Raw genomic sequence first — 22852 nt, forward strand, 5'->3', positions numbered from 1 at the left:
TCTGTGGTCCTTTCCTTGTCCCAGAGGCTCTGATTAGGCATTTACATACAGTAAAAAAAGTAATAAGGAGAAAAACTCAGTTCTCCCACTCAAGGCTCGGAGGGCTGAACATTCACCTACCTCTCTGCAGGCCCAGAGCCAGAAGCACTTTGCAATCAGCTGGTGCATCTGCGGCCGCCCGTCCTTTTGAACACTTTCATAGCTGGGCAGGCAAGCTGGCTCCCATAGGGATAGCTGGTAGCTGCTGCATAGCCCCACACAATACCTCACCCCCCTGGGGATGGCCCTGTGACTAAGGGAGCCTGGCAGGCTTGCGCAGCCGTTCTCCAGCTGCCATCTGGACCCTTTCCACCAGGATGAGCCTAAGATCAGGGTAACACACGCTTCTCTCCAAGGAGTCTCTCTAGGCTTCCTCGCCTTCTTCCCTAGCCACACTAGGCCCTGGCACACACCTCTCCCCCCACTGTCCTCCCTCACCTGCATCCCCTGCGACTCTCAGCACCTTTCCACTGCCTGGACCTCGGTGGGGCATCCCATGGTGCTGAAGCAGGGAGAGGGGCAGTCCTGGGGATCATGAAGGATGACTCAGAGTGAAGCTCAGGGTTTAGGGTCAGCGAGCAAGAGAGCGGAGCCCAAACACTTTCTTGTCCCCATGTCCTCTCCCCATCTTGTTCTCTCCCGCCGCCAGTCCAAGGCACAAAGCCCAGACCCTTAGCAGTTCTGAAATGCACTCGGGTATAAAGAAATTCCACCCCTTTCTAGCCACTAGCTCATTCTTTCACAATCTGGCAGCCAGCTCTGATGACCCTTGTGGGAGAGTCAAAGAACACCTTCTGTCCCCACCTCTCCATCCTCTGTCTAGTGCTCAGAGTTGGGGTTGGAGCCTAGGGAGGCTGCAGGTCTGAAGATTTCTTTTGATTTTTGTACCCAGCATCCCATGTGGTGCCCCGTCCCTGGGAAGAGGACTGACAGTACGGTAGTCACCACCCACAGAAGTTGGCTCTGGGCTTTCCCCTGGGAGCTAGGAGCCTGTGGGCCTTGCTTGGAGAGCTGGAAAGACCACTGTCATCACCAGCAGCTCCCAGTACTGGGTCCTGTTTCACAATGGCCAGAGAGGAGGCTGGCCAGGATGTTGCTAACCCTTTCCACACTACTTCCTTGGTCCAGAGGGAACCCACACTGGAAGATGCGGGTCCATAGAGTAGATCCAAAGGCCCCTTCCATACTGAGCAGAGAGCAGAGGACATGGCAGCCCTGGGGCTTCGCTGGTACAGCAGCACAACAGGATGGCCGTGATAAAAACCGGCATGAAACTCTCCTCCCCACCAGAGGCACCAGGCATCAGAGGTTCAGCCTGGGCCTGGCAGGCACAGACCCGTCTCACCTCCCCAGATTGAAATTCCACTCCGGAAGTTGAGCAGGAGTGACCTGGCTGGGACTAGTATCAGCCTGACATGCAGGGGGAACAGGGGCAGGCAGCTCCCTTTTTGCTGCTGCATCAATTCCCTGTGGCAGAGATTTGTGAGGGAGGACAGAGCAGCTATATCCTATCTTCCTTCAGCCCAGGGAATGAGTGATGTGTGTAAGGGAGTTTACAGAGGGACACACTCGGGGAGGAGAAGGAGCTTGTGGCGGGGCAGACACCCTTCGAAACTGGATCTGAGGAGGCAGGAGAGGGAGGGCTCGAGTCGGAAGTCAAACTCCTGGTGCCGACTCTTCCGCTGTCGTAGACTGTAGCATCATAGAACACAGCAGGGAAGGGACCTCAGGGTTCATATACTAGCCAAACACAGCATTCTCCCCAAGGGGCTTGCTTTAGGTGACCCTATAGATGAAGAAGCTGGACTTCTGGCCTCTGGTGAGAGGCCAAGTGTGCATCTGCCCCAACTCTGAACTTGGGACAGCAATGGGTACGCACCAGTGGCCACAACTATGCCTAGGAGGCTGTTCTCCGCGGTGAGCTCTGCACAGGGAACAGCAGTGGCAGAGTGGTGCCAAGAAAGGGCACTGGCCTTAAATGACCTTGAAGACAGCCACAGGATGGGCTCCCCCGCCGCCGCCGGCCCCACCCACCATCCCCACAGGGCCAACCCTCAACCCAGGATCCCTGGCCCAGAGGAGCAGTTTCATTCAGAGCCATGGTATCTGTGAGCAGCTCTCCAGATTCTCAGCTTCTGCCCCTGCTTGTCCTGGTCAGTACCATGCCAGGACCTAGTGTCCCACAGATGGCGCTCCACTCTGCAGGCCTGGCAGCCACGAGGGTCCCTCAACAACCTGCAGGAGAAGGGGTTGGCGGGAACAGGCTAGGCTTCTGCTAAACCCAGAAGACAGCCAGGAGAGCTCCGCCTCGCCCAGATCTCTGCACCTCTCAGTCCCGATCCCCTCCCAGGCCTACTCTGCACCCCACCTCCCCCGCCACTTCCCATCAGCTCAGGTGACAGGGCTCCAAATGCCAGCTGTCCTCTGGTCTTTGCTCCCATCTCTAAGGGAACTGAGGGGTCCCTGGTTGTCCTGGAAACCAGGCACAAAATACAAAAGCCTCTCTCCCCAGGCTCTTCCCCTCCCTTCAAAGGAATTCTTGGGCAGCTCTGGGGGCCCAGGCCGCACGCCCCCACCCCACTTGCGCCTGGCTGTTATTCTGATTTTGACCCCAGGGGCCCAGCCAGGGGACGATTTCAAAGCCTCAAAACGCTCAAGCCTCTGGGTTGAGCTAACCCTACAGAAAGATGAGGGTGGGGGACACTGCCGGCCAGGAATTCAGTCCAAGGAGCTGCACTCACACTTGCCTCGGTGACCTGGACGGGGGAGAGGATGGAGTCATGAAGCCTACTCCTTGTCCCACATTGCTTCTGACTCATGGGGCCAAGACAAACCGGCCAGAGCAGTGGGGCTGGGGCTGGACTTTAGTTTTCCTGCCAGCCTGCAAATGAGAATTGCCTGAGGGACCTCTGAACCCGCACCAGTGTTGGGTTGCCACCTCAGAGCAATTAACTCATAGCCCTCAGTCTGGATCCCCATCCACTGGGCTAGCCTCAAGATGGTCACAGCAGGTGACTGGGACCTGGTGTAGTAGGATGGGAGTGGCAGGGGCTGAAACAGAGGGCATGTCCCACCTAAGTTCCAAAAATAAGACTTTGGAAACAGTTGTGCTAACCCAGCAACTGCATAGCCACAGCCTGGGTTAAACCTGCTGGCTGGTCTGTGAATCCTTAGTCAGCAGAGTCTAAATGCTCTGATATTTACTGCCTGTGCCTGATACGCTAAACACAGTTATTAATTTTTTTTAATCGATCTAAAGGCTGATGTAAAACAAAACAAAAAACTTTTAGAGAACCAGATTAGAACTTCAGGTGTTCTATAAAATAGGAGCCAGAAAAAAGCAATCATCTCAGCCCTTGAACCCAAACACTATTTCCTTGGAGTGCTTGCCGTTAGCGCCTTCCTCGTTACCTGCCTTAGGACAGCAGGAGAATGCAGTGACAGAGTGGCGTGGGGTCCTCCTGCCTCCACCTGAAGCCGGCAGCCACCAACCAACAGCTTTGACTTTGGGTTCATCATTTCAGTTTCCTGGTGTGCTAAAGGAAAATAATAAAATTGCCTGCCTCAAAGGGCTGTGAGGATGAAACGAGATACTCCACGCAAGGTCAGCACAGGGGCTGGACAGACCGAAACGCCAACGCTGCCACTGGTGGTCAGGGGTGCCCTCTCCTGGCAACTTGAAAAACTTGACACGTGGCAGCCTGGGCTGGATCCGAGCCCTTTGTTTCCCAAGCTGAGCTGACCGGGTCAGCGTGACTGGCTGATAGGGTGATTTTAAAGGTCTAAGAAGACTTCACCTTTGCTCCCACACTAAGTAAGGTGTGAAGGACTGATACTGAGCCATGGCTGACAATGGCGGAAAAGTGGGAGGGGAGAAAGGGCTTGAGAAATGGAGGGAGGCTGGACAAACCTTTCCAACATGGCCCTCCCAGGTCCTAAGGCAGCGGCTAGGAACCCATGCCGCCACTGGTCCTGTTCGTAAATGGGGCAATGGTAACTACCAGGCCCTGGCTGGGACTGCCTCCGTTCTTGGGGCTGCCCCGTAACTCAGAACTGGGCAGGAAACAGCGAGGGCTTCTGGGATGGGCCCTGGTGACTCCAAAGACGGAGACGCAAGCCTCTGCCTTGGCCTGGCAGCGAGGGAGGAAGTGCCGTGTCAGGACTCTGAAGAACTGTCTCCTGCTGGCCCACTGGGTGACAGTGAGGAAGTCTCTGAGCCTCTCTGGGCCTGTTTACCCCTCAGCAAAAGAGGGATCTGGATTAGATGGGTTCTTGTGTCCCTTCTAGCTCTTTGATGGATTCTAAACTGTTCCCACTCCGGGGGAATGAGACCTCCACCTTCTGCCAAAGTACCAGCCAAGACTTTTAGGAGAAGAGGGCCCAACAGTGATGGCTGTCTGACACCCAGCAGGAAAAACACAGAGGCTCAGTTGAGAGAGAAAGAGATGTATTTCTTCTGTTGCATATTTCAGACTTCACACTGAGCTTCAGGCACAATGCTACTCCCGGTTCTTCTGAGAGCCCTGGCAGAGTCTTCTTCCCATGCTGCTCATGAGGGCTCGCCCCAGGCCCTGCTTGCAGTTCTGGGTACCTGGGAGACTCCACAATGGTCTCAGTAGGCCCTGGTGCCCTGCTTTCCCATCAAGGGGCAGGGGATGCTGGAAAGCCCTAGAGCCAACCCCACCCCCTCTTCTATGGTCCCCTGGCTATAAGAGGAGAGGCTGACCCATTAGATTCCAGCTCTGCAGTGCTCCCCTAAATCACCTGTTCTCCAGGCCTCAGAGCCTGGCATAGCACTTGGACCCCTGCAGAGCCTCAGCAGTTAGCAGCACAGGCCAAGGCTGGGGGATGAAGCCCTGGAGAGCGAGGCAGGCCCAGCCCCCTCCAGAGCAGCAGCAGATGGGCTCGTCAGGCCCCTGCTCCCCAGAGCCATGGCCCACTTCCTGGGGCTGCTCTGAGCCCTATTGCACATCTTTTGTTTCCAGTTCATCCCCCCACTACCCATTTTTCTTAAAAAAAAAAAAAATTAGAGGGGAAAGTGAGGAAGAGTGGGCTGTGGAAGCTGAAGCCCTTCACCCCATGTTCCTGCCAACATCCTGGTCCCCAGCAGAGCCATTTGCGGTGGTAAATACTAAGCCCACCTTCCCTGCCGTCTACAGTTCTTGATGGCTGACACGGGTCTACTGCCTGGGCCTCTGGTTCTTGCATATGAAGGGGACATCCCTCCATCGTCTGTAAGGTGCAATTCCCCGGGTCCTCCGGAGGCGCTGGCTGGGACCCTGCTACCTGAGTCGTCCATCTGGTTTGACAGGCCCCAGCTCTGATTTGGGGTCGGGGAACAGAGAGCTCCAGCTGGTCAGTCTGCAGAGCTCCAGGGAGGAACAAGTAGAGGGGCCCATGGCACACAGTCCGGCCACAGACCAGAAGCCACCTAGTTCCCCATCTGTCCAGGCCTCCAGCGCAGGGCCCGTGAGCTCCGCATGCAGCCGGGCAGCCTCCTCTGCGGGCTCTGGCTGAGGCAGGTTCAGGATGCCGCTGAGTCCCTGGAAACTCTGCTCCATATACTCGTTGTGGGGTGGCCCAGCGTGCAGCCAGCTGGCATCATCTGGGGGTATAGAGCAGGAGTAAGCATGCCCCGCCCAAATGATTCCATGAAGGCCAGACCCTGGGAGTCAGGTCTGGGCACCCCAGTTCCTGTCCCAGCTCTACCACTGAGTTGCATCTTGCTGAGTGACTTTGGGCTAATCCACAGAATTTTCTGTGCCTGTAAAACTTAGTTTTATAAAATCAAGACAGTAATCCCTGAATTCCTGACTTGAGGGTTAAATAAAACAGTGCGTTCAAGGCACCTTAGAAAGTAAGGTTACTTTCTGGTAATGGTCTGGTTTGTGTCACCCATGCTCCTTCTCAACCACCTCTAGTGGTTCCCAGAGCCCTCAGAAGCCTAGTACTCAGGCCCTCCAGCTGTGGCGCCCTGCTTACTTTGCCAGCCTTCCTTCCCACCACCCCCTGGCATCCTACTCCCCTCCACCCTCTGTTCCCCTCACGCATCAGACACCTGCTAACTTTGTCCCCTCAGTTTAGAATACCCTTCTCTGTCTATAAAAATCCAGCTCCTTCAAGGCTCAGCTCCAGTGCCCTCCTGCTGTCAAGCTTGCCTCCCCCGCCCCGTTTCCTCCATCAGGCTATGAGTCCTAGGAGAGCAGGCCGCAGCTTGCCTGTTCTGACCCGCCTCAGCCGCTGCCCCACCCCAGCACCCCGTCCTCCGCTGGGTTACCTCTGCTCTGACCCACCTTCTCTGTGATAGGATGTGGCTGGAAGAAGGAAACATCTACCTACTTATTGAGCGCCTACTATATACCAGCCACTTTTACCCACATACTCATTCCTAATATCTCCCAGGGGGTAGTTACTTGTATTAGGGCCCCCTTGCAGGAAGCTGCAGCCTATGCCTGTGTTCAGAGTCTGCTCTCTTATCCTTAGCCAAGTGGGTGGAGGGCCATGTGACCCTGCCCACCTGGCTACCAATGGACTGGGAGGATGGCCAATCAGATTTGCTGTCCTAAGAATGTGGAACTTGTAGACCAAGAGGCCCTGGTCAGTCTCTGTTGCACTGAGAGGCCATGTATCAATATACTGAGAAACCAGAGCCTGAGGCTGATACACAGAGCACAGGATGAGGGACAAGGTGGCCCCAGAGAGACAGAAAGCACCTCTAGGTCCCAGTGGGACCTGAGTCATTTCCTAGGTTCCGTGGGGGAGAGCTCTGCATTTTTCCAATAATTTCCCCTTTTTCACTGGAGCTAGTTTGAGTGGATCTGTGTTCCATGCACCCAGGAGGTCTCTAACAGTTGTATTACTCTTACTTTACATGTAATAAGACTGAGGCTCAGGAAGGCCAAGTAATTTGCCAAGGATAAAAGCCCAATTAAAGTGTCAGAGCTGTGTTCTAGAGCCAAGTCGGCCTCCGAAGCACCATACCATAGTGCAAGGCCCTGGGATGCTGACGGATGAATGATCAGGGCCACGACATGTCCCCTTCCCCTACTCTGATGGTCAGCTTCTTGGGGTCACCTGTCTGGCAAATCCCATTCGGCCTGGCTCCTGGGCATCATTTGGGAACTAGATCCTTACCTTTCCTGAGAGGTAGTTTGCGGTTGAAGGTCAAGGGCAGCACGAGGAAGCGGGTCTCACCCAGGGGTTCCCAGAACTGAAGCAGTCGAACAGTCCAGGCCCCTGGCCGCAGGGGCCGGCTCAGTGGGGGCTTGTACTGCGTGACCTCGGTTTCCGCGTCTACCACGATGTCGTAAGATGTAGCCACCACGTAGGTGGGATCGATCCACACCACAGTGGCTGTGAGGTTGGGGCCTCGGGCCCAGCGCTGCATGGCCACAGGCTCGTCCAGCGGCCCCAGCAACCCCCCAAAATTCCGGAAAAGACGCTCTTTGGGGTCCCACTCGGTGCCAACCTGTAGGAAAGGAGGCAGCTGGGCAGGAGCCGGGGTAAAGTCCTCTCTACCTGCTGCTACCTCTAATTCCTGTGTGACCTCAGGCCAGTCACTGTCTCTTTCTGGTCCTGTTTCCCTATCTGCAAAACGATGGGCTCAGACTAGGATTTCTTTACTAAGCTCTGAGATTCATTCTAGGTTCCTGTTCTGACCTGCTCTGAAGTTTTGGGGGCAGTAAGACAGAGATGAGGTTCGAGGCCCTGCCCAGAGGCCACCCCCACGCTAAGGAGCCCCTCAAAAGCCTAATCTTCTGGCCCGACTGGAATGTCCAAGTCCCTTTAGCAGAAAATCCCTGGAGTTTAGAAGACTGGGCTTGCATTGTAGTGGAACCAAAGCCCCTCCCTGCTGACTACATGTCCTCTGTGCATCCCAAGGCTGCCATCACTGGGAAAGAAGACACGTGGATCCATTTCTGAAAGGCCTAACCCAGTCCTTAGCCCTCCCTTAGTGTCTGTCCCTCTCTCCCCACTACCCCGAGTCTTGCTGGGGGACAGGAGAAGGCAAGGGGAGGACCTGTCCCACCTCCAAACTCTGGAGCCGGCTGGCCTGGTCACTGCGCCCCAACAGCTTCAGCGACCCCTGGGGCATCAGCCACATCTCAAGCGTCTCTGCCGGCCCCTGGGCTGAGGGCTGCACCGTCTGCGTCACCAAGTAGCCCTGGAAATGGTCGTCATAGAAATACAGGTGCACGCTGGACGGCAAGCCCCTGGGCTCAAACCTAAGAAGGTTCCAGCAGGGAGAAAGGGAGATGCCATCAGCACACCTGGCTTGGCCTGGAGTCCCAGGGAGGGGGCTCTGGGGTGTCCCATCCCCAGGTGCTTTCTTTGCCCCAGATCTCATACCCACAGATCCTATGTGCCTGGCTTTTGCCCCCTTTGTTTTGTTTGCGTTTTTCCCTGCTTCAGACTGGGGGCTCCCTGGCGGCAGGGGCTGTCTCTTTCTGATTGGCCTCCTCGTAGGGCACTACACACTGGGGGTCTGCAAAATGTCAGAAGGAGGTCTCACCTGCAGAGTGGGTTGGCCAGTGGGGACGCAGCGGTGGCGGCGTGGCGCAGGCTGAGGCGGGCGAAAGCGGTGTAAGCAGTGAGCATGACATCACTGAGCCCACTGGGGCCATCGGCCACGTCATAGGTGCTCTCCCAGTAGGCCTTGAGGGCTGGAGTGCCGGGGGGGTAGCTGCCATATAGGTGGAAGTCCAGGATTTCCAATACCTCCTGGTTCACAGTCGACTCAAACTTCCGGGCGAAGAAGGTCGGTCTGGAGACTTGCTGGAGCGAGAGAGGCAAGGAGGGTGAAGGGGTCTGGAGGTCCCAGAGAGCACAGCAGGGGAGCCGCCCTTCCCGGCACTGCCTGGAGATCAGCCTCCCAGGGCCTTTCCTGCTGCCAGTGTAGCCCCCGACCCCTGAGGGCTGCTCCCAGCGAGGGGCCCCCAGATTCTCTGGTTGGACCACCGTGGATCATTTCTGACTGGAAAGCACCTGGCGAAAGCTGGGGTGAGGCCCTATCAAGGGGCAGAGCTTGGGGGTCACGGGGAAGCACCTGCAGCCGTAGGAAGTCCTGCGGCTGGAAGTCGTTGGGGGAGCAGCCGCACCAGTCCACGATGTGCTTGTACTGACACTTGCAGCCCAGCTTGCGGTTCCAGTTGGTGACCCGCAGGTTGTTGTCCACGAGGCTCTCGCAGGCTGGGCTGTTCTCCAGCACCGTGTGGAAGAAGGACTGCGGGCGACAAGGCAGGGTGGAGGGTGAGCCGGGGCACCCACCGCGCGCCCTCTTGGCCTGGGTGCGGGCCCAGTCACCCACCTCGGCTGGGAGCAGCGTGTACGTGTAGAACTGACGTAGCTGGGCCACAAGTGGGTCGTCTGTGTACACCACATACTCCACGAAGCTGCGCGTTAGCACGAACCAGTCAGAGCCGCCATCCACCACGATGCCCGCTGGGATCTGCCGCTCGCCCAGACGCCACATGTGCGAGTCGCACTCGTGGAAGAGCCGGTCCAGGCCCTGTTTCTTGATGAACCTGTGGGAGGCAGATGGGCCCGTGGCTGAGGGTTTTGCAGGGTGGGATCCAGGCTCTCATCCTCCTTAATCTGTGATTGGTTGGGAGGTTTTGCAACCCAAGGCTGGGGCCACAGAGCCCCCCTGTGTGGGAGGGCTTGTGGCAAGACCCCAGGACCAGGGCCTCCTCCCCCGGCCCCTTACCTGGAGTTGTCCCGGCCATGCGACTTGAGGAAATTCTTGTCCCGGTTCTTGGACAGGAAAGCTACCAGCTCCTCGTTGGTCCTGGAGAGGAAATGGGATGTGGGGAGCGTGTGTGAGAGTGACTGACTTTACTCCTTGGCCCCTTCCTTTCTCACTGAGAGTCGTCCTGACCAAGTGACCTACTCCAGGTTGATGCTCTGGGGTGGTGGGCATCTGAGGCCCCTGAGGAAGACCACCCCATCCTTCTTCCACCCCTTGCTGTCTGACCCATGACCCCCAGTACAGACCTCTGGGTCCTCCTCCTCCCCACCTCTTGTCACTCTCAATCCTCACATCATCTTTCACCAGCTCCTCTTCTAAAACATTGCTAGGGCCAAGGGGCCACGTCTGAGCTATGCAGATCCCAGAATGAGGCTTGGGGGAGGGAAGGAGTCCATCAGGACCCTTGAACCCCGAATGCCTCGACGTGCGCCCCTCCCACCTGCAGGGCTCATAGCACCACCCCACACCTGGTCGGGTAGTCAGTGGCACTGAGGTTGATGAAGAAGTCCCAGGCCCAGTCGGGCACCTCCAGCAGGTCCTGCATGCTCCGCAGGTACATCCTCAGCAGGCTGGCTCCACCCCAGATGGTGACCATGCGCCAGGGCGTCACCCGCACGTTATCATACTGCCGGGCCAGCTCTACCACCTCTCGGTGCAGGTAGTTGGAGCGCTGTGGGAAGTGGGGAGGTGGCGGTGGAAACTCAGCAGTGGAAGCTGGATCCCCAGCATTACAACCTTGCCACTCTGCCCCACCCCAGAGCAGAGTACAAGTGTCACAGAATGGAGAGAGCACAGGCCAGGCTCCAGCTCTGAAGCCGCCATGTCGCCTGGTGCTGGCTGCTCCCCCATTCCCTGTTCCCCCATCTCTGGGCCACCCGAGCAGGTCAGAGGCACTGTCTGTCTCTGACCTGCTGAGTCTCTGCTCTACTTACGCAGATGCCCTTGGTCTCCCCGGCCACAGTACGTACCTTGTCCACGTGGATGTAGAAGAAGTGCTGCTCGTGGTAGACAGCCTTGAGGAGACGCTTCAGCTGGCGGATGGCGCGGCCGTGGACCACCAGCATGTAGGCGATTCGTACTGGGGGGCCATCCACAGGCTGCTGGGCCCGAACGTCGTCCCACTGGATGCCGGGGCTCATCTTCCCTGAGAGTAGAGAACAGGGGCATCGGTGAGGTCTGGCCCCAGGTCACAGGGTGGAGACAAGACGGGAAGAGGGGGCTGCCTGCCTTCCAAAGGAGGAGCCCTGCACTTAGAGCCCACTGCTCCTAGGCCCCAGCTCCACCTCTGCCACTTAGTACACTCGTCACCCAACCTGGGCAGCAAGGTGAGCCCCTCTGAGCTTTCCTCCCTGAGAAATGGAGGTGAGGATCCCTGCCATGCCCCCTCCCAGGCTGCCACCTCTCTGCCCATGCCTGTCTCTTACCAGCCCGCTGGCAGTGCCGGGGCACAGCCTTGGGCATGAGGCTCCCGGCCTGGTGCAGGCACACCACGTTGGCGATCTCCTGCTGGCACTGCTTGGAGCTGGCCCGGGCCAGTGCAGATAGAGCATCCTTGCCCACGATCTCACACTTGGGCGTGAAGCTGTTGTCTGTGGGCTGGGGGGCGCCCTCCACACTCCCTGTGTCTCCGTGTGGGAAGCCAGCCGCCCCAGCCAGCGCCTCCCCGGCTGCTGCCCCACTCAGGTTCTGGCGGCCTGGGGCCTCCGGGGGCGGGGTGGGGGGGATCCGCCGGCTGGTTCTGTGCCGGCTGGTTACTGCCCGTACCACCTTGGCCACGGGCACGCCGGGGCTCTCAGCACGGCCCCGCCAGCGCCCATGCTTTCTGCCCACGCCGCCCCGCCGCCCAGCTGAACTGTCTGTGTCCTTGGAGCCCTCACCGGGGTCTAGCGGCCGTGGCTTCTTCTGCCTTCCTTTCTGTAAAAGATAGGCGGACACAAGTCACTGGGACAGTCACTCTCCTCCAGCTCCTTCAGCTTCCTGCTGGGCCTCAGGCCTGGAAGCCCCTGCCACCCTTGATCTAGGAAAGTACTGCTTGCCTGAGGGCTCTGCACAAAGAGCACTTCTGCTGGGAGGCCTCCCTGACCAGCCAGCGGAGGAAATGTCGTCCTCCCCGAAGGCACCGTCGCACCCACATCCCCACGATCACACAGATCACAGGGCACTGAATCTCTTTTGTGCTTTGGATTCAGATACCACTTTCTTTTTCAGCAACTATGAAAACGAATATCCACATATATCATAAGAGAAACATGCAAAGACCCTGCAGACAAGAGTGTCCGCCTAGCACTCCCACCCGGCCAGGCTGGGAAGAGACGGTGCTCTTCAGAAGGAAAGCATTCTACTGACTACAGTATTTCCGCGTGGGAGTGCGGAGGCCACAACAGAGCAAAGGGGTCTTGCCTGGTGGGGAGGACAGAGGTGAAATCTGAGACCCCGTTACTGGTCAGGTTCTCTGGAAAGCAGAGACCAAGAGTCAGAGTGCAAGGGATTCACTGGGGGGTGGGGGGGTCACACTCTGGAAGATGAGGAAGCAGGAGCAGGAAGCAGCAGGGAAAGCCTTCAGATAGCCAAGCCGGCCTGACACCTGTGCAAAGAGGGGGAAGGAAGAGCTTCAGATGACAGCTCGGCTTGGAGAGGGCCTCGACCACCTAGTGGGAAGCTCCAGGGCAAAGGCAGCCTAGAGATGGGAGCCGCGGTGCCACTGCTGGGGTGGCCCAGGAGGTGCCTGGCCATGGCTGGATGGCTGAGACAGAGCCTGAGGCACCTGCAGCTGCAGGCTGGCAACTCACTGCTCCTTGTGGCAGGGGCTCTCGAAGGGAAAGCGGGATGCTGCGCCTCAGTATCTCCAGCCCTGCTTCCTGGCTCCTACAGCCTCTTCTCAAACCCAGGCACACTCGAAATTGTGCATACCCACCCTCTTCCCAGCTCTCCCTGTCCCCCTTTTGTGACGCACCCCCCCCACTTCCCTGCCTGACCAAATCCCATCCATCCTTCAAGATCCAGCCCTGAGTCTCCTTGTGTGAAGCCATCCCGTTTGCCCCAGGGTGGGACGTTCTTCTACCCAACCAACCCCTTGGGGAGAGGCTGTCATTTCAGCCCCATTACCCCAGTGCCTGGCGGAGTAGCTGGCACATAGGATGTCTGGCTGGTGTCAGGTGGATGAAACACGGAAAGGATGGAGGAGTGAAGGGCACTGTGTGACTGCTCTGAAGTCACCAGAGCTCCCTGGCCAGCTCTGCCACTCCCCCACAGTTACCTACCGTCTCTGAGCAGGTTCCCTCAGCTTTAACATACAGGAGGGAAGTGTGAGTGTCCAATGAGCCAGAGCATGAAACAGTGCAGCTAGAGAGGTGGCGCCACCAGCTGTCCCCTTCCTCCCTCAACACTCTCTGTGCAAGTCCTCTTCTGGCCTGGCCTTCCAGCAGCACGACTCACTGGACCACAGCCTCTGAAGCACCGCCCTCCCTCCGCTTCCAGGATGCCCTCCTGGTGTTTCCCTGGTGTGGCCTCCGTGGGCACTCCTTATCAGTCTTCTCGGCCGACCCTTCCTTATCTCCCAAGGCCACCCTGGGGCCTTGCCTTGTCCTAGGTCCCCAGGTGACCTCATTCAGTCTCCTAACTCCATCCACTCCCACATTTCTCTCTCTGGGCTGGAGCGCTCCCTTGAACCTTCAAATGTCTAACTGTCGGCCTCCTTGATGGCTCCCTTGGGAGCTCGATAGACCTGTCAACCCACAAACCCAAAAGCGAACTTCTGATCTTCCCCCAGTAGGCTCCTTCTTCAGTCTTCCCCATATCAGTTAATGACCTCTCCATCCTTCAAGTCTCTCAGGCCCAAAACTTAGGGGCGTCACTTCGCCTCTTGTTCCCCTCACACTCCATCATCAGTACCTCCTGTTGGGGCTCCCTTCAAAGTACATCCAGAATTGGACCGCTTCTCACTGCCTCCATCGTTACCACCCCTGCCCGGAAGCCCCCTGCTCTTACTCTGGCCTCCTATAGTCCACTCTCATCACAGCAGCCAGTGTTTCCTTTAAAACAGGTCCCAGGTCCCCACTCCTCTGCTTGAAACCACCCATGGTTCCCCCTCTGAGGACAAAGCCCGTGAACCTACAAAGGCTACGCGAGCTGTGTCTGGCTCCCTCACCTCTGCTCCACCCTTCCTGACCTCACCCACCACCCTCTCATGCTCACTCTCCGGCCTTGATGGCCTTCTCAGCGTCCCTCCAGCCCACCTGGATCCACTGTCCCCTGTGCCTGGAATGCTCTCCCCTAGATGTCCCCACAGCCCCTGCCTCCAATTCCTTGCTCAGGTGGCATCTTCTCAGGAAGGCCACCCTGTCCACTGTATTTAAAACTCCAGCTCTCCCTCAGCCTCCACTTTGTTTCTCCCATAGCACTTATTACCTTCTCTCATCCTATAATGTATTTACATGTATAAATGTATATTGTGTTATTCTGTGTCTCTCCCCTTACAAGAATGTAATGTCCATGAGGACAAAGCTGTTTGTTGTTTTGTTCAGTGATGTATTCCTAGAGCCCAGAAGAATGTCTGGCAATGGGAGACACGAGATATATATATATATATATATATATGTATATTTTCTTTTTAAAAAGTTTTTGGCCGTGCCGTGCAGCTTGTGGGATCCTAGCTCCCCTACCAGGGATCAAACCCGTGCCCTCAGCAGTGGAAGTGCAGAGTCCTAACCACTGGACCACCAGGGAATTCCCTCAATAAATATTTGTTGAATGAATGAATTTATGAATGAGTGAATGAATGAAAAGCTCTTGGCATAGGCTCAGCATTCAGTGAATGCTGTCATCCTTACTATTATTATTAATGGAAGGAGAACAGGAAAGAGACAAAAGTGAAGTTAGGAGAGAAGCAAAGGCCTTCAGATACTTTGGACCATCAGTTTGAGTTTTCCCTGTCCCTCCCCTCCCTAGGACCTCCCTCTCCTCCTCTGTCAGAGCACGGCAACTGCCTTAGGGCTAGGGCCCCACCCCTACCCTGGCACCGCAACCAGCCCTCTTGGGAGGTGCCCAGTGAGAGCCAGGCGTGTCTATCTCCATCTGAGAAGAGATATCTGCAAAGGGGAGGGCAGGTGGGGGGGAGGCAGCAGATCCCAATCTGTTACCCACATTGGGGAGGGCATCCTGGGCTGGAAAGCCCTCAGGAGAGGTGGCTGCAGCCCCACTGAACTGAGCGTACATCAACCTGGTGATGTCGGACCTGGCCACACAGTGGTCAGAGGAAGACATTCTCAAGCTTAGGTGGGTGGAGATGGCAGAGGAGCTGTGGGCTCTCAAGACGGAAGTCAGTATCAGCGAGTGAGGACGCTGGTCAGGGCGGCAGGGCACAGGGCCAGGCTCGCTGTGGTGGGGGATAGGATGTGGGAGGAGACGGGCATGTTGGCGCCCTGCACTGCAGCAGGGAGCTGGCTGACCCTGAGAAGAACAATCCCAGAGGGGGCTGGGAGACCAGAAGGCCGCAGTGAGAACTGGGAGGGGGGCTCCTGGTGGGCAGCCAGCCCCCACCACATATAAACACCCCAAGAATGTCTATATGTGCAGCAGCAGGGCCCATATTTGTGCCCCTAGAGGAGCTGCCCCCGGTCGCCCCTGAGGTCAGAGTCCCCTCTAATTACTGAGGATGGGGACTGGCCCTGAGACACCTGCCTGGAGGCAGTCTGGCCTCCGAGGCCCCCTCTCCCCACTGAGGAGGAATTCAAAGTCCTCTGACATTTCCTGACTCTGCAGCTTCTCCTTGGAATCCTTCTCTGGGCCATGGAGACAGAGAATACAGCAATGCTTATCCCACACCCCACCACCTTGGACTTCTCAGAGTGCTTAAAGTAAGCGGTGAAGGACGGAGCAGCGAGCTGGAGCGTGGAGCATGAGTGAGGGAGCAGAGCAGCCTGCCCGCCCGCCGCCGCCTCCCCTCCAAAAAGAACAGCAAGAAGCAACTGAACATATTGATGAAGTACAAAATGAAATAGACAGACTTAACGAACAAGCCAGTGAGGAGATTTTGAACGTAGAACAGAAATATAACAAACTCCGCCAACCATTTTTTCAGAAGAGGTCGGAATTCATCGCCAAAATTCCAAATTTGGGGGTAACAGCATTTGTCAACCACCCACAAGTGTCTGCACTGCTCGGGGAGGAGGATGAAGAGGCGCTGCATTATTTGACAAGAGTCGAAGTGACAGAATTTGAAGATATTAAATCAGGTTACAGAATAGATTTTTATTTTGATGAAAACCCTTACTTTGAAAATAAAGTTCTCTCCAAAGAATTTCATCTGAATGAGAGTCGTGATCCATCTTCAAAGTCCACTGAAATCAAATGGAAATCCGGAAAGGTGCAGATGAGTTAGGAGAGGTCGTCAAAGATGATACTTGGCCAAATCCATTACAGTACTACTTGGTTCCGGACATGGATGACGAGGAAGGGGAAGGAGAAGATGATGATGATGAAGAGGAAGAAGGATTGGAAGATATTGATGAAGAAGGGGATGAGGATGAAGGTGAAGAAGATGCAGATGATGATGAGGGGGAGGAAGGAGAGGAAGATGAAGGAGAAGATGACTAATGGAACACTGGTGGATTCCAACCTTCCTTTTTTAATTTTCTCCAGTCCCTGGGAGCAAGTTGCAGTTTTGTTTTGTTTTTTTCCTCCTTCTCCTCAGTTGCCCTGTTTTTGAGGTCTCTTTTCTCTTTTATACCATGGCTCACAACTTATTTTGGGGGGAAATACCTTGAGCAGAATTCAGTGGGAAAAGAATCTCTACCCCTTTCTGTTCCAAATTCATTTTTATCCCTTCCTGTCTCAACAAAAACTTTATGGAATCAACACCACCATGCTCTGTGGGAAAAAAGAAAAACCTTCTGCTCCCTTAGCTCTGCTGGAAGCTGGAGGGTGCTAGGCCCCTGTGTCGTAGTGCATAGAATTCTAGCTTTTTTCCTCCCTTCTCTGTATACTGGGCTCAGAGATAACACTGTGTCTCTATGTGAATATGGACAGATAGCATTTACCAACATGTATCTGTCTACTTTCTCTTGTTTAAAAAAGGGAAAAAAAACTTTAAAAAATGGGGTTATAGAAGGTCAGCAAAGGGTGGGTTTGAGATATTTGGGTGGGTTAAGTGGGCATTTTGACAACATTGCTTCTCCTTTGGCATGTTTAATTGTGATGTTTAACGGACATCCTTGCAGTTTAAGATGACACTTTTAAAATAAAATTCTCTCCTAATGATGACTTGAGCCCTGCCACTGGATGGGAGAATCAGCAGAACCTGTAGGACCTTATTTGCAATTGACATTCTCTATTGTAATTTTGTTCCTGTTTATTTATTTATTTATTTTTGGTACGCGGGCCTCTCCACCGCCGCGGCCTCTCCCGTCGCGGAGCACAGGCTCCGGACGCGCAGGCTCAGCGGCCATGGCTCACGGGCCCAGCCGCTCCGCGGCATGCGGGATCCTCCCGGACCGGGGCACGAACCTGCGTCCCCCGCACCGGCAGGCGGACCCCCAACCACTGCGCCACCAGGGAAGCCCTGTTCCTGTTTATTTTTAAATTTTTCTTTTTGTTTCACTGGAAAGGAAAGATGATGCTCGGTTTTAAACGTTAAAAGTGTACAGGATGCGGGCTTCCCTGGTGGCGCAGTGGTTGAGAATCCGCCTGCCAATGCAGGGGACACGGGTTTGAGCCCTGGTCTGGGAAGATCCCACATGCCGTGGAGCAACCGGGCCCGTGAGCCACAGCTACTGAGCCTGCGCGTCTGGAGCCTGTGCTCCGCAACAAGAGAGGCCGCGATAGTGAGAGGCCCGCGCACCACCATGAAGAGTGGCCCCCGCTTGCCGCAACTAGAGAAAGCCCTCGCACAGAAACGAAGACCCAACACAGCCAAAAATAAATTAAAAAAAAAAAAGTGTACAAGTTGCTTTATTACAATAAAACTAAATGTGTACATAAAGTAAGCGGTGAGACAATGTTTGTAAAAGCTTTGAAAACCATAAAATGGCTCTTTGGATGTTAATGGCCATCTCTGGTCTCCAGTCTAGCCCTCACAGATGGGCAGAGTGTGCCTCTTAAATGCACCTCTCTCCCATCGCTGCTTAGACCCCTTTAGTTTAGAGCCACTTAGAATAAAACCCCAGCCCCTCACTGCGGTCTCTAGGATGTGTCCTGGACTAACTCTTGAACCTTCTTCCCGGGATTGCACCCCACCCTCCTTTCCATTCCTTGAAGGCATCCAGCTAAGCCCATTCTCCTCAGGGCCTTCTTCCTGAACTCTGCCTACCTCTTCCCCAGGCTGACTGGGTCTTTCAACTCACAGGCCAATTCCTGCAGAAGCCTTCCCCAACCACGTATCTAAACCAGCCCTCTTGTTATTGTTTCCTTTTCACTGTCAGTCTCTCCCTGTCTGCCCACGAGGGCTGAGACCTCGTCTGTTATATTTATTTCTGTATCCCCAGTATCAGCCCAGTGCCTGGTATGAAGGAGGACTTAATAAATATTTGTTGAATGACTGACTGAATGAATGAATCCCTGTTACCACTGTGCAGTATTGAAATCATAATAAGAGTTATTTACTGATGATTTAGCATGGGCCAGCAACTCCTGCAAATACTTCACAGGTATCACCCAACGAGAGAGATGCTATTATTGCCCCCATCCTTGGGGCACGGATACTGATGAGGATGCAAAAGAGGTTAGGCGATTTGCCAGGGGTCACACCACTTACCAGTAGCAGTGCTGGAATAGGACACAGGATGGTGAAGTGGCATGGTCCAACTGAGGTGGCTGCTGAAGGGCCCAAGCCCCAAGGGCTGCTTGGACTACACAGCCTATAGGTCATCAAGGATCTTTTCCCCATTCTAGTCCAGGGATTCCCCTATCAGGTTCTGCTAGGAAGCTGGAGGAGGGGTGGGGAGGCAGGATCCCAAACACTCTACCGCACCAGTTCTCCACCCCAGGCTGGAGGTAGGGCAGCAAGGGCCTTGAGGCCTGGACAATCTCTCATCCCATCCAGAGATCTGTCTCTGGGAAGCCTCTGATGCCCTGCCATGCCCCTCGCCAGAGTGCTCACTGGCCTCCGCTCACATATTCCAGGGTCAGAGGGTCCCTAACTCCCTGGCAGCCCTTTCCATCTTAGAATGTCTCATCTGCCCAAAAAATCTTCATACACTCTCTTCCCCTTCCTGCTACTTACTGGACCACAAAGAACAAGCTCACGCCCTTCGGATGTCACAGAGCCAGCCTCCCCCAACCCCAACCTCAGCTCCTTTTGGAGTCATGGTTTTATGTGACTCTGTCCCAGCTCCCTTCACCATCCTAGTCTCTTGGTTCTCCCCAAAACAGGCGAAAGCAGCAATTCTCCCAGTCTCCACACCAGGCCTTCCAGATGCCCACATGCAGGAAGGGGAAGAGGACATCAGGCCTCCCTTGGCCTTCACCCTGCCAGGTGGAGAGGCCCAAGAGGACGGGGCAAGCAGAGTGTCTGACTCAGAGCCCTAGAGGCTCGAGAACCAAGGGGTGGGGGCAGGGAAGCCCTGTCATCTGGCCCACAGCTTAGGGCCAGGGTTTGGCCTATCCTCGCCAACCTTCCACGATGGTCTCAGACACCACTGGACCCTCCTGACCACACTGGGGAAGGCATGTCTGGGCCTCCAGCTGAAACCACATCAGCCATGAGTGAGTGAGACCCTCAGAGCAAGGACCTGGGGATTAAGCAGGGTTTGCCCCTGCTCCAGGGCCTGGGGTTCTGCTAAACCAGCTGCTGCTGTCCCCATTCCCTTAGAGTCAGAGGGGGCGAGTCCCCGATTCCCTAATGTCCTGGGGCCCCCTCAGCAGCTCAATTCCCCCGCCATCCTCTCCTGAAGACGCATGCAGGTTCTTCAGACCCTCGGCTGAGGAAGCCACGTCTCAGGGACACTCCAGTTCTCTCCCTCGGGGTCACTCTCCCTCTCCTCAGTTGCCACACTGAGTTCCACCCCCAGGCTCCACTTCTTCACTGGCTACTGCCCCTGAGGGGCGGCTGGGCGCGGTTGCTCGGGGTCCCCCGGCCCCAGTCCTCCGCCCACGGCGCGCACACTCCCGCCCCCTCCCAACTTCAGAAAGTTTGGCCTGGGGTTCCCCACCTCCGAGCAGGCTCGGGCCCAGCCCCGCCTCCCGGCCCCGCTTCCCCCGCACCCGCGCCTGACCTTCACTGCTCGCCGGGGTGCAGACCACCCCACCACGACCCCCTCCTCCCGCCCCGCGCCCCTGCCGGCCCGCGGCCCGGTCCTCCGGGTCACGCACAGCCCCCGCGAGTAGGCCCCCGGGCCCGCCTGTGAACCGGGCCACAGGGGTCCGAGGCCCCGAGCCAGGCGGCCGCCCGCGCGCGACACGCAAACGGCCAGTGCCCCACTTCCCCGGCCGGGGCCGCCCGCATCCCCGCCAGGACCCCGCGCGCCCCCGCGCCCGGCCTGCCCGCCTGCCCGCCCGGCCGTCGGAGCACCTCGCCCGGCTCGTCGTCCTCCAGGACGCTGAAGCTCCACACCACCAGGCCCTGCAGCAGCAGAATGGCCAGCGCCGTGGCAATCGCCAGCTTGTAGCGCCGCACAAGCTTCTGCACCCGCACGCTCGCCACCATCTTCCTGCCCGGGACGAGGGGCGCGCGCCCAGCCCTGCAACCCGGCCGCGGGCGCGCGCACGGGCGCGGGCAGAGACGGCTTCCCTCAAGGGAGGAGCGCCTGGCGCGCGCCGGGGCGGGGCGGGGGGCGGGGCCCGCAGGCCCGAAACGCCGCGCCCGGTGGGCCAGGGGCGGAGCCTGGGCCTACCGAGCTGTTGGTCCCCGCTGCGCAGCGCGTCGGGCGGTTTGCTGGCGTTTCGTGCCGGGTCCGCTTCCCGGGTTGTCCCTTCCCCGTCTTGGTCAGTGCCCCAGCTTCTGCGTGTGCTCACCTCCTCCTGGACGGCAAGCCTATGGAACCAGGGGGCAGAGAGGTCTGCAGCCGACCTCTCTCTGGCTCGCTGCCTGGGGTCGGGGGTGGGGGTGGGGGACTCAGCCCCGCAGAAATCAGCTGACTCTCCGCCCTCGTGCAAGCAGAGAATGCTAGAGCTCCCAGAAACGCCGAGTTGGGAGAGATTGTCTAAGTGCCACAAGCACTGCTTAAAAACCATGGAGGCCGCACCTACGGGGCAAAGTCTAACTCCTTTGACTGGCATCTGAGGCCCTTCACAAAGCCTTGGTTCCTCTCTCTTCTCCCTCGTATCCTAGGCATCCTCAGACCTCAACTAGAGCCGTGGTTACCGAACTCTAGGGTATGTCAGAATCACCCGCAGGACTTAATAAAACAGATTGCTGGTCCCTACTCCCAGAGTTTCTGCTTGGTAGGTCAAGAGTGGGGCCCGAGAATTAGAGTTTTCAACAAGTGCCCAGGTAATGCTGATGCTACTAGTCTGGGAACACACTTGGAGAACCACCAGACTTTTGCGCGTGCCGTTGGCTGTGCCCAGCCCTAGCAGTTGCTCCCCTGCTCCTCTCCCCCTTCCCATCGGTGGCATCCTCCTAAGTGCTTACCCAGCACTGTCTGCATATCTGGTTGTGATTTCTCTGGAATCATGCCTTCTTCACCTTCGAATCCTTGGCCCGGTAATGGACACCCAGCAATGCTCAGTAAATGTTGCGAAAGAAAGATCCAATGAAGCCCAACTTCCTGTTCCATGAGCTGATCCTAGCATTTTTGGAGAGGCTGCTGTGTTCAGGCACCGCCATAGACAAGGCCTGAACCTCTGCAGCCCTCCCCTGAACCTGGCAGGTCTACTGAGAGAGGGAAGGGGAGAAGAGGGAGAGCAGTGCCCAGCATAGCCAGGTGCATCCCCAGCAGTGAAGCCGAGCTCCGTGAGAAGGAAGCAATAAAAAGAGCAAAGATTTTAAGCATCACTACACAGACGTCTGGAAAAAAATGGTTAAAAAAAAAAAGAAAAGAAAAAGCTTGAAAGTGATGATAAAAGGGTTTGGAAGGTGCCTGGAGATAAGCTTGATGAGGAAATTCTAAGCTGTGATGAGTACAGGAGAGGCAGTTATTTGATGGTACTTAAATAAAACCTCCTTTAATCATCTCCTGCCCCTTTGGTATTTGTAATCATTCTATTCTTCAGCGTTAGTTAAGTGGGAGAATTGTAAACAATGTTTCAGATGAGAGTTTGGCTACTTAAGAGAAACTACACTTCAAGATTTGGGGAAACATCAGTTGGCATGCCAGTGATTGATATGTTAATTAAATATTGATCTTGTGTGCTCATTAAATCAGGTCCCCCAGGGGCTGTCTACCTGCCCATACTCCCCTGCATCCAACAACGAAAATAACTTGATTTTCCACTGATTGTATAAATAATATATACTCATTATATAACATTTAAAACATAGGGAAAAAATAAGGAAAAAAGTAAAAGTCACCTGCAATCCCACTCCCTGAGATAATCATCATTAATATTTTGGTGATGATCCTTTCCCCATCTCTTTATGTGTATAGATTTTGCATGGACGGCATCACATTACACACATGGTTTTTAAATATAGAAACTTACTTTTAAGTATTTCTCTCCCCTTCCCTTCCATGTTAACAGTCTGGCTTCATTCCTACCTTCCTTCTTTCCTGTCTTCCTTCCACCTTTGTAACAATTCACACACACACACACACACACAGACGAGTTTTTTATTTACATACACTTTGTATCTTGCTTTTCTCTCTTGACCATAAACATAGTAGAAATTCCCCCAGAACGGATGGGACAGGTCTAACCCATTCTTTTTTAATGGCTGCATAGTGTGCCACTCCTTTCTTGAATGGGCATTCACTTGGTTTCCAGTTTTTGTGACTACCACAAGGCTATCATAACGTGGTTCCACACTTAGCCCTATGCACTAATGTGTTCATTTCTGTGGTAGAGTTTCCCAGGAATGGGATTACTGGTGAAAGGGGAATTTTAAATGGTAATAGCTATTGCCAGATTGTGTTTTCAAAGACAATTCAAATTTTCTGACAGCAATGTATGAGAGTATGGTTTTCCTGCATC

General features: G+C 55.6%; 1 protein-coding gene across 3 annotated transcripts; it reads right to left on the bottom strand.

Annotated features, from left to right (window-relative positions):
- Nucleotides 1-4469: 4469 nt before the first annotated feature.
- Nucleotides 4470-20467, bottom strand: XYLT2 (xylosyltransferase 2). 3 transcript variants are annotated; one of them, XM_033847734.2, is made up of 11 exons: nt 20292-20467; nt 11212-11701; nt 10756-10931; nt 10255-10457; nt 9746-9826; nt 9347-9563; nt 9086-9262; nt 8552-8814; nt 8069-8264; nt 7174-7507; nt 4470-5644 (listed from the first exon to the last, which is right to left on the bottom strand). In XM_033847734.2, the coding sequence occupies exons 1-11, from the start codon at nt 20424-20426 to the stop codon at nt 5322-5324; spliced, it is 2595 nt and encodes an 864-aa protein (XP_033703625.1). In that variant the 5' UTR covers nt 20427-20467; the 3' UTR covers nt 4470-5321. The 3 variants fall into 3 exon arrangements, with proteins under 3 accessions (XP_033703625.1, XP_033703626.1, XP_073654532.1); XM_033847735.2 differs by lacking the exon at nt 20292-20467 and adding an exon at nt 18537-19941; XM_073798431.1 differs by lacking the exon at nt 20292-20467 and adding an exon at nt 16059-17211.
- Between the last annotated feature and the right edge of the window lie 2385 nt (nt 20468-22852).

Source organism: Tursiops truncatus, chromosome 20 (genome assembly GCF_011762595.2).
Source record: "Tursiops truncatus isolate mTurTru1 chromosome 20, mTurTru1.mat.Y, whole genome shotgun sequence".
NCBI lineage: Eukaryota > Metazoa > Chordata > Mammalia > Artiodactyla > Delphinidae > Tursiops > Tursiops truncatus.